The 11,569-nt window shown below is 31.5% G+C and overlaps 1 protein-coding gene across 1 annotated transcript; it reads right to left on the bottom strand.

Moving 5' to 3' along the window:
- Positions 1-6,515: 6,515 nt before the first annotated feature.
- Positions 6,516-10,580, bottom strand: LOC110730688 (protein C2-DOMAIN ABA-RELATED 4-like). Its single transcript, XM_021910507.1, has 3 exons — positions 10,233-10,580; positions 7,825-7,920; positions 6,516-6,985 (listed from the first exon to the last, which is right to left on the bottom strand). Exons 1-3 carry the CDS (start codon positions 10,365-10,367, stop codon positions 6,695-6,697), a joined length of 522 nt encoding a protein of 173 aa, XP_021766199.1. The 5' UTR covers positions 10,368-10,580; the 3' UTR covers positions 6,516-6,694.
- Between the last annotated feature and the right edge of the window lie 989 nt (positions 10,581-11,569).

Genomic DNA, 11,569 nt, shown 5'->3' with positions numbered 1-11,569 from the left:
TTTCTGAAAACTTATGTGACTATAATATCTTTATTGTATATTTTTTAAAGGCAGAAGCTAACGAACTCTCTCGGGACGTTGAATAAGATAACTAAAAGTAGAAATTCTAAATCAAAATGAACATTAATTACACCTGGCCGATCGGCGTGTGATTTAAACATGCATTTTCAAATTAATACTTGTACTACTTTAGAAAGTATTTTTTTTAGTGCTTATGTAATGTCCGGAGGTGTTCGTTAACAAGATCGTTTTTGAAAACATATAAAATTACACACAATTATGTTTTTTTTTTGTTTGTTTGTTAGTTCTTACTAATAGGAACAGGGATAGAGTATGATTTACTAATGAAAATAATATGATTTAATAGTATTGTTATTTCAAATTATAAATTAAGCTAATTTGGGAAGGTTGGTGTTAATTTATAATTTGTTAGTGGTCTTAAGTGATAAGCTGGGGATGGAGTAATAGGTTTAAAGGGGTTATATTGGTTAATTTGGGATTTCCATGTCTCTAAGGTCCAAAGGCTACTTATTAATTGTTGTCAATTTGGTGTTATCAAGTTTGTTGTCATTCTGTTGGACGTTAGTTAACAATTTGACGACTTGATATTAGTTTTAATGCATATAGATTTATAGAATGCTAATATTTGATGAACCTCAAATTCTTAGATCTTGGGTGTACTTACTACATATTACGGAGAGAGTCATCATATTTGGAACTTCAGATTAATGCCCATCAAATGCCCTCCTCCGGGCTCCGCCCCGCTCCTCATTATTTAAATACTTACGAGTTACGACAATTTAACTAATACTCCGTATCGAATTTCCTTTTGTCTTACAAGTATTGCACCATTTGTAAATCTAACACTATTCACATAATTCTCTTTAACCACATTGTGATTTATCATGAATTTTTTTTTTCATTTGGACGGTTAGATTTGATTCAATATATATTTTTATAATACCAAGTTTATTATTATTTTTTTTTTTTTTGGAAAAATTGACCTCAATAGCATCAACTATAGGTTGGGTGCAAAGAATGGCACAACCCTTGATCGTGCACTGGTCATCATCACCAACTATTAAGTTTGATGCAAAAAATACCATAAAAGACATCGAAAAGACGTGCTCTATATTTTTAAAATTGGTTATGTACCCCTTAACTGGCACTTGAAAAGACGATTATACCCCCAGATAAACAAAATTGTTTATCTGGGGAATTAACTGGGTACCCCTCATATATATATATATATATATATATATATATATATATATATATATATATATATATATATATATATATATATATATATATAAGGGATCCGGTGAGAATAGGTTCATATGTGAGAATTCATATATATATGAGAACTGATCTATAATTTAGAACATGTGAGTAAAAATTTAGAACATGCGACTCAAATTTAAATTTAGAACATATGACTAATAATTTGAGCATGTGTGTGAGCAATAACTTAGAACATCTGATTCAAGAATTAGAACATGAGAGTAAAAATTAAAAAAATTTATTTTTATGAAATTTAGAACATATGATTAAAATCTAGAATATCTGATTTAAAATCTAGAATATCTGATTTAAAATTTAGAACGTATGAATAAAAAAATTAGAACACTTGGTATAAAATATAGAAAATGGGAGTAAAAATATTGAACATATAAATAAAAATATAGAACATGTGAGTCAAAATTGGAACATATGCTTTCGAATTTAGAACATATAACTAAAAATCTTAGAACACAGACACGTTTTAAAATTTAGAACATATAAGTTAAAATTTCGGAATAAGTCATTCGAAATTTATAATATCTAACTTAACTAATTTATGGTTAAGAACATGTGAGTACTAATTTAGAACATCTGATTTAATTTAAAAAACCTAAAGAAAAGTTTAGGACATCAGATTCAAAATTTAGAACATACGAGTAAAAATTTAGAACATAAAAAGTGTTCTCACATAAGAAAAATTCTCATGAGCGAGAGCCACCCCCCATAATATATCATTTATGACATTTTCTGCACCGACCCAACCTATAGTTAGTTGGTGCTATTGAGGCCAATTTTGCCTTTTTATTTTATTTTATTTTTACTTTATATAACTACAATTTGCATTGGAATATCATGGTGATATCTTCAAGTATTAATTTTTTCATAATTATTACATGCATAATGAAAGAATATATGAACAAATTTGTGCATGGCCAGATAGTTACAAGTATTTAAAAACAAAAAGATTAGATCCTTACGGAGCTTTATGATCTAACTCTCAAATTAAAGCCTCTCTATACTATTAGAATTAATCTATTGAAGACTGCTTTAGCTAATATTTCTTTGTTTTTTGACTTCTACTCAAAATCTAACCATATAATTAAGATTTCAATAGATATCTAACCATTTAAGATTTGTATAATTTTGCTAAGTTTTGAGCTGTGGTTATGAAAAGAGGAAATTGGGTTAAGGTGTATTTTTGACTAGAAAAAGTGTTTGAGATATGAAGAAGGATAGAATGGCTTAAAAATGATAGAAATTGGAAATTGAAATGGCTTGGAATTCTAAGCCGCAAGAATTAAGCGTTCCTTCGATCCAATACGCGTGGCGAAAGGTCATTCATTATTAGGCTTTGGCCAGGGAGACTTTTGTAGGCGTCTAAAAATGTATATCCGTAGACACCAAAATTTATCTCCCTAAATAAAGCCTAATACGAAAATGTATATCACTCGTCTAATTTGGTTTAGGTTGCTTAATGAACCTAGAGTTTGCTTGAATAAACTCTTGTTCTAACCCAGGCCATTTTATTCTAACCCACCAGCCTATTTTAAAATCATTTAAGCCTATTAATTAAGCCTAAACCCCTATAATTTGTTGACCCCAAAATCCATAAACCTTACCTTGAAACCAAATTAACCTGATTTCCAAACCTCAGACTTTTTATATGAAACTTATATGGATGGATAGCTCTAAAAATCATCTTTCCAATGATACATCATAATAAGCATGAAGGATATTATGAGAAAAATGCTAAATCGAGCCCAAAGTCAACACCATTACACTATTTTCGGTTATAGCTTATTACAATACATCTTATTTTGATTCCAATCGATTTAAAAATAACATTTGTGAATCATTTCAACGATGTATTATATGCCTTATTCCAATTCAACTTCGGGGGTAAAATGTTATGATGATTTTAAATTCGAATGAAAAATGCAACACGCGTGACACATGAATCTGCCTGCATGTTACACAAATTACTCAGCTTTATTATTTTTTTTCAATCTTGTTCGCCTTGTTAAATTTTAAATAACTCTTTTATTCAAGCCATCAAATTCAACATCAACCTCCAAGGAACCCATCTAGATGTGATAACCTGCTGTTCTATTTCAATTTCCCTAATTCAATTTCAATCACAATTCAAGTGATTCTAAAGTCTAAAACAAAACTTGAAGTTTTACCTTAAGACAAGGCATGAAAGATACAATATTGGGGGAAGAATTCAATTTTCTTTTTTTAGTTTAATTTAAATCTTTCGATTTACTATATTTTTAGAGTTGACTAACAATCTATTCATGTTGTAGTATTTAAAGTGCGCATTCAAAATATGATATTTAAATATGTTCTTGTAGATTAATTATTTTATATACCTATATTAATAATAATACTTTGATTTCTTATATTTTTGCATGCTTAGTTGCTTCCAATTCAATGTTATTTGCTATACATTATTGCATTAATTATATGATCACCATATTGAATATTAATTAAGTTATGTATTTGAATACTATGATTAATAAGATAATATATGTGGACAACTGGTTTAAGAATCCGTTAATAATCTTATTATATTGTTTAATCAAGTGATCAATATTTAACAATGTTTCGTGTACATTAATATTTAATAATCGACTTAACATATTGTAGTTTGGAAGAATTGAATCTTTATTTGCATGTCTTTTTGATTGCAAATAATACATACATGTCGGAATAAGATTAAAGTAAAGGCCGATATGGGCGGATTTGACTTCTTGACTCAATTTGGTACCATAATTTCCAAATTCCTATTGTGTTACAAGACCATATGGAGTTAACAATCTCATGGATTGTGAATGGGGTGATAATCCTCATTTAGCAAATCGTTGTTGCCTTCGGAATGTTCGGATTTATATTGTGGTTGTCTTTTTGACCCTTTCGTTAATGATCCATGAATGATGCTCATTATTTTGTCCTTTGTCCCATCTGATATAATGTCAATACAATTGCCATGCATATTCGATTCACAGGTATGCCCGACGGGTACGGAGCCTACAATAAAACTCCTTAAAGGGAAAAAAAAAAATACAACCATTGAACATGGGTTAAGGGGAACTAGTGTTCACCTCTAATTCAACTTCACCAACCCATTAATTGTAGATTGTGGTAACTCATTAATCATTATTGACTCGTTTTTAAATTGTTGATTGTGATGACTTTTTAGGCTTGTTTGTGTAAAATGTTAAATTGAGTATATTTTGTTTAATATAATTTCATGTAGCTAGGTGTGTTGTGATGTTGTGGGAGGATTTTGATTACTTTACGGTCATAATCTTTATTGGAAAAATGTACCTAAGATACACTATCAAAAGCGGAAACTCATCGGTAGCATTTTCTCTAATATGTTCTAAAATGGACAAACATAAACAATTTTAAGCAAACATTACATAGACAACAAACAACAAAATCTAAACAATCCACATAACACATATATAAAGCATATGAGAATATACGTGGAAACCTCAAACCCAAGAAAAAAAACCACAAGATATTGACTTCCAAAGCACGAAACGACAATCCAACCATTGAATGTGTAGGTTGGGAAGGCAAGAATGTGTTGAATTTCGGCGTCCATCGAAGTACGTTCGGTTGTGGTTCGGATGGCTAGACTGAAACTGAACTGCACCATGAAGAACTCAGATTTTCACTCTCTGCCTTCATTCTGTATGTGGGTGGGATATTTGTTGCAACACTTTCTAAGAATTCTAACATAAGTCAACTCCTTACTTGCTTTTGGTCTCATTAAGACCTGACAAACGAACTTCAGGCCCAAATATGCATAAGCCTATATGGTCGTATAGATGTGGCCTTATGGACTTATAATTAAAATAGGTAACTCATATTACTATAAATGGGCTCTTTCTGTACAAAGGAGGGAAATGTTCAACAATCAGCTAACAATCAACTGTACTTCATTAAAACAAAAAAAAAAAAAAAAAAAAAAAAAAAAAAAAAAAAAAAAAAATCATGATACATAATTCTTGTCAAAAACTAACATTGTGTTTGAATTAAAGGAGATGGAGGGAAAGGAAGGAAGGAAAATAGAGAGGGTGTACCATGTTTCATTTGAATAACAAATGAGAAAGGAAGATAATTAAAAAGGAGATAAATAAAAGGATTAAATAGTACTCCGTAACAATTTGACATTTTCAATAATGGACAGAATTGAAAGAGAAAACTCATCATTTTCCCCACCTCCCTTTCCCTTTCCTTCCACTCCTCCCCTCCCCTACCACCCCTTCTTTTCCTTCTCCTTTCTTTATCCAAGCACACCATAACACTATGCTTGAATCGAGATAAATAAAGGAAAAGGTAGAGAAGAGAAAAGAAGGGATGCGTAATCCTTTGTTTAGATATCTAATGCAAGGAGGGAAGGGGAGGGAATTGAAAGGATCCACTTTCGTTTATATAACCAAATTCTTCCTATTAAAATTTAAAAAGACCAACTCAACCAAAAGGTTAAACTGATAGTTAAATCCCAACATCTGTGAATATACTCTATTATGATTTCTTACATGAGAGTTCCTTGAGATTAATTCGCGAAATATAAGTATGAGGTATGAGTTTAGAATGACTAAAACTCATACCATATGTTTGTTTGTCAAAAGTATAAATTTTAAACTCATACCTCAAACCCATGAGGTATGACCGTATAGGGTTTAGAAACACTGGGGGGGGGGGGCAAGTGGGTTTGACTCATTCCATTCCCTTAGGTATTAGATAAAGGAGGAAATTTCAACTTCCAACCCGATACCATCTTAACTTCATTCTTAATTTCAAACATATACCACTTGACAAACCAAACGCCCCCTAAAGAGATTTGTAAGAAAAATATAATGTCACCTTCTCCCTCCCTTTCCCCTCCCCTCCCCTCCCTTTCCTTTCCCTCTTTTTCCTTCATTGTCTCTTTCCTTCATTATTCTTATCCAAACAAAAATCACACTCGTTCCAAATAATAAAAGACAACTAACCAAATAACTTATTCGTTGAAACAGCATGAATAAAACTCAATAACGTCACCTCAACTTTTTTTAATAGGTCACCAACATGCCTTCCACTTTGCCATCGTATAAAAGTATAAAACATGCATGCGCACCAAAATTAACCAAAAGCCAACATAATGTCAAAAATGATGGTATATGAGACTAAATATTAGTTGAGACTTGAGAGGTTTCAACATCTCAACATCAAAATTCACTAATTGTTTATTTTTATAACTTATCACATAATTTCAAATTCTTACATACAAAACTTAATCAGCTAGAAATAGATTCAGAACATTCTCATACACGAGATTTAATTATCCAACATGCTTAGGCATTGTACTTTATATATACAAAAAGACCACCGGGACTAGATCAGATTACGGGAATTACAGAGATTGAGTACTAGGAAGATCAATCCAATGCAACTGGAGCTCAATTTCACCACATTCGACATTCCGAAGTCTTAGGAACATGTTTTGAGTAACTTTGCCATCTTTCCAGACAATGGAGCTCTCCTCTGCAATGCAGTTCTGCCTGTCTGGCCTCACCTTTTTGATGACAGTTCCGTCTGGAACACCTTCGAGATTCAACTTTACTGCCTCTAAAACTGGACTGATATCGAACTCTGCGTCTCCCATTTTGTCATCCAGGGAAAATGTGTCATGATCATAAACAAACTGCAACAACACGAAAAAGAACATGAGTTAGTCACATTAGATTAGGTGCAAAAGCTTAATGAATAATTCTTTGGTTATTTTTCAACGTATTCCATCCGTTTCAAACTGTAACCATCACCCTGTGCATTCTTCCAAGGGTGTCTTAAAGTCCTTCCACCAAACTGTAGTACAGAATCATCCTCGAAAATCTCGGGTTGTCATTTTATTTTATTTGACCACTTGAATGATCTAGCTTTTTATCTTGTACTCCAAGAGTAATAAGAATTTCATATCAAATCCCGTAAACATCATTCTTATCTTTAGTTGTTCTACAGCGCAAAAAGAACTTTCTACTTTGTTTACATTAAATTCAGAGAATTACTACTACTTATATCTACAAGTTTCTTTCTTGGTGACATACAACAAAGGGCAAAAGCTGTCATCAAATCATCTATTTGTGGAAATAAGGTAGGTATTAAACGACAAAAGAAAAAAAAGCTTGGGTCCTAATTGTACAAAACAAATTAAGCATAAGCTAAGAAAGGTGTTTACGTAGTTGAGACTTCACATGATGTGTTTCCTTAAACAGGATTATATACTATATGATCAGCACCAGCTAAAATTTGGATTAAGGTTTTGTGTAGAATAAACCAGAACTCTAGAAAATGAATTCAAGATTGACATAAAGTACATATATAAAAAAAAAAAAAAAAAGTATGAATCACTATTAATTTTGATGAGTTCCTTCGTTTTAAAAAAATTACATGTCGAGAAATGTAACGTATACATATGAAACAATTATAATGAATATGAAACAATTATGATGAGGTAGCATATAGATTTGAGTTTAGAATACTTACAATTTTAATTGATTCATTCGGGTCTGTAACACAGAGAGTTAAATCTTCATTCCACTCCGGATTAAGAGACTTCCTAATAATACGAGTCTTGAGTTTCTGCCATGAAAATTAAATAAAACACAAGGGTTAATACTTAATGTTGAACCAAGATATAAAACCATGCTCAAAACCATTACTAGTATCACTTTAGTTTATTGGTGCTATAGTTCAATTTACAAACGTCTATTTGCCTAATTGTCCAGACAGTTAAGCAACTAAGATGGGACTGAAATTGTGTTAATATTTTTATAGACTAGTCTACTGAAGTTAGTTAGAATCGAGATTTTGTCACTATTGACACTTCAGTCAAAATAAGGCGTTTATCAAAATTCTTTACTGACTTGGTTTACTCACTTCACATGGCATGGTATACTTGTTTTTTTGTCCTAACATTATAAATTCAATGTTTTTGAGCTGGTAAAGGCGCTTAACCATCGCATTCAATGACAACCATGTTACAAGTAGAAATGACATGATAAAAGAGGACTAGAGGAACGTGTACGCAACGTAGATGAACAATTTTTTTAAATTCATCATGCTTAATCAGGCGGTTTGTATTGAATTTGACTTTGAGTTATTTTAATTCATGTCATATTTAGGTTACGAGTCATTCAAATTAATTAGAATGAGGTAATCCATGTTGAATCAAATCTTATCGTGTCTAGATGTTGATTAATTCAAATTAAGGACTCTAAGGTTACTTTTACTATGTACACATATTCATGTGAAATTTCAACAGCTTATGTCATTAACCACTTTCAAATTTCAATGACCTCAGGCTCAGGGTTGGAAGAGGAAAAGTCTTTTATTCTAGTAAGACCAAACTTTTCAAAGAAAAAGTTTTAGAAGGTTAAAGTAGAATTGTATACTTTCTCGGTTACTTCATACTTCCTCCATTCTATTAATATTGCAAAATGATAAAATTACGCATCTCAGAACACATTTAATATGCTAAGTATCTATAATTGTGTAAAAGTAAAAATTATAAAAAGTTTATGAGACGAATCCAACAAGATCTCACTTGACTATATTTGTTTAACGTATAAATCATATTATATGGTAAAAAAAAATGATGAATAGAGCAAAAAATCCGTTATTGCAATATTAATAGAACGGAGGAAGTATATATCGTAAAGTTTACTCGTCTCCTTTTGATTGTCACTTTTGGTAGAAAATGATTGGAATTAATAAACATAAATAAGAAGTAGCAAAGTACATTAAAAAAAAAATTATATTTGATATGAAAAAAGTAGAGAGAGAAAGTAATTAAAGTACATGAGAAAGTTAAATTTACACAATTATTTTTGCAAATGAAAAAGAATTTTGGTAAAAAAATAATATTAATGGTACTTGAAAAAAAAACCAATGTGTTCACACCCTCATCATTATGTTAGACTCGTCTTTATATCAATGTTTAATTTTCTTCTGAGAAATGTACTCGTAATTATGTTGAACGCGGATATGTACTTGTACAATGTTTTTATTTTTCAAAACTAATGAAAGTAATGTATTTGTCAATTGAATTTTGAATATTCATATTTAAAATACACATGAATACGGACGATGGAGCCCCATTTAATCTCTGAAATTAATATTTTCCTTTACAATTTCTCGCATTGATTTCTGTGCCACTTTATTATTTCACTTTTATTATTTTGAAAATAAACATAAAACAATATATTGTGAGAGGAGATATATTTTCAAGTTTATCATAGAGATAAACTTGAATTTTTCCAATACGTGAGTACATGAGGAACGGAAGTAATAAAGGTTTAAAATAAAATATACTCCACAGTAATTTATTTTCGAGTAGGAAATGCATTTTAATTAACAATTCCACAAAAATTAAGAAGACTTTAATTAAGACAAAAAATGTTAGGTAATTCATTAATGAGTCAGTTACCGTAACATCCGCTTTCCCTAAATAAAATTAATCAATTTATGATTAATTATTGGTCTGATTGAAGATAGCCTGACAGTAGATAATTAAAGTAGAATTCAAAGTGACTTCCGTTACTTTCTTTAATACTTGTATCTTTCAGTCAACGTAGCTTTCTTCTTTTTTTTTAAAATTTTTTTTTTAGGGATTCATGATTCCATGGAATATAACCCATTAATCAGAGAAACAAATACGAATTAACATTAAAATTAACACAAATGACAAAATTTAATTTCTCAACTAGACAAAATTGTAAAATGTAGAATCAAAAGAAGCATTTTCAAGACCAAAAAGTAATTTTATACCCATAAAAAGTCGACCCCAACACTGATATCACTATTGACACTACTATATCACAAATACACAAATGCGCTAGCTATGGCAAAATCAGTTGTCACGATACCAGGCAAATAAAATAACGGGTACGAACCTGTTTACCAAGACGAACGAAAACATAAGGATCACTGCTGCTAACATCACGAACAGCGAGATTAATACCACGTTTAACCCGAATACGGAGCAGACCCAATGCGTTGCCAATCGGATTCACCTTTTTGTCCGTCATTCTTCTTCTTTTGAGAAAATGAGAGAGAGGAGCGTATGTAGGTGTAAAGTGGGTAAAGTTGACTAAAATGAGAGGAGAAGAGAGTTAAGGAAAGGGTATAATAGCAAAAATAAGGATTTATGTTTATGTTGTGAATTGTGTTGTTTTTGTAAGAGTTTTGAAGTTGTAACTCAAATTATTTTATTGAATGGTTAGGTTATTGGATTGGAGTGGACCAGCACTTCTTGTTTTTATAGACGGTGATGGGTCCTACCTAATTGGCCTCACACTTTATATGCACCGCAGCTAATTACGCGCTGGATGGATGCCTGGTTGTTTGTACCTTGTTTTACTTGGTCTAGAAAGTTCATTGTACAATTTGATCTTGGGTTGAGTTTAAAAGGGTTTGGCCGTTTGGGGCAATTCTGGGTTTAGAATTTTTATATATTTTATGCTTCATAAAATCACAAGTTATCAAGCTGAGCTTAATTTAGTAAAAAGGAGAGTACATTTCAACCACGAGGTTAGACGTTTAATCGTCACTAGTAGTACTGTCAAAACGGTTTGACAGTTCGGTTTCGGTTCGGTTTGAAATCGGGTCGGTTTGAAATCGGTTCAAATGTCTTACGGGTCGGTTTCAGTTCGGTTTAAATAATTATCGGTTCGATTCGGTTTTGGTTTATTCTTGAACGGTTTAAATTCGGTTCGGGTAGTAAACGGTTCGGTGCAAACGGGTTGGGCTTGTTAACAGTTCGATGTAAACGGTTTTTATCCCGGTTTAAATTCGGTTCGGGTTGTAAACGGTTCGGGTAGTAAACGGTTCGGTGCAGACGGGTTGCGGTTTGTTAATGGTTTTTCTCCCGGTTAGAAACAGTTCGGTTCTTTTTTAGTTCAGTTTTATTTTAGTTCGATTTATAACTGGTTTGGTTTGTTAACGAGTTCGGTTCTTCTACGATTTAACATTATTTGGATCAGTTTTATTTTAGGTTTACTAAATTACGGTTCGGGTCTTTTTTTATTTAAAAAAATCGGATTTTTATCGAGTCGTTCAAAATACTCCTAGTAGGAAGTGGTTTGTAAACGGTTCGAATTATAAGCGATTCGGTTCATACACGGTTCGGTTTATAAGCGGTTTGGTTTATAATCAGTTCGGTTTATAAACGGTTCGGTGCAAACGGGTTGCAGTTTGTTAACGGTTCGGTGTAAACAGTTTTTATGCCAGT

The sequence above is a fragment of the Chenopodium quinoa genome, unplaced genomic scaffold (genome assembly GCF_001683475.1).
Source record: "Chenopodium quinoa cultivar QQ74 unplaced genomic scaffold, ASM168347v1, whole genome shotgun sequence".
Lineage (NCBI taxonomy): Eukaryota > Viridiplantae > Streptophyta > Magnoliopsida > Caryophyllales > Amaranthaceae > Chenopodium > Chenopodium quinoa.
Note: the sequence above shows the minus strand (reverse complement) of the source record. Positions and strands in the feature narration are given on the sequence as shown.

What these genes read in the sequence shown, in the direction of transcription:
- LOC110730688 (XM_021910507.1), bottom strand. Translation starts at nt 10,367, where the DNA reads ATGACGGACAAAAAGGTGAATCCGATTGGCAACGCATTGGGTCTGCTC. An exon ending in TCGTTCGTCTTGGTAAACAG is followed by an intron (nt 7,921 to 10,232) that starts GTTCGTACCCGT and finishes TTTTCATGGCAG; the next exon opens with AAACTCAAGACTCGTATTAT. An exon ending in CGAATGAATCAATTAAAATT is followed by an intron (nt 6,986 to 7,824) that starts GTAAGTATTCTA and finishes GTGTTGTTGCAG; the next exon opens with TTTGTTTATGATCATGACAC.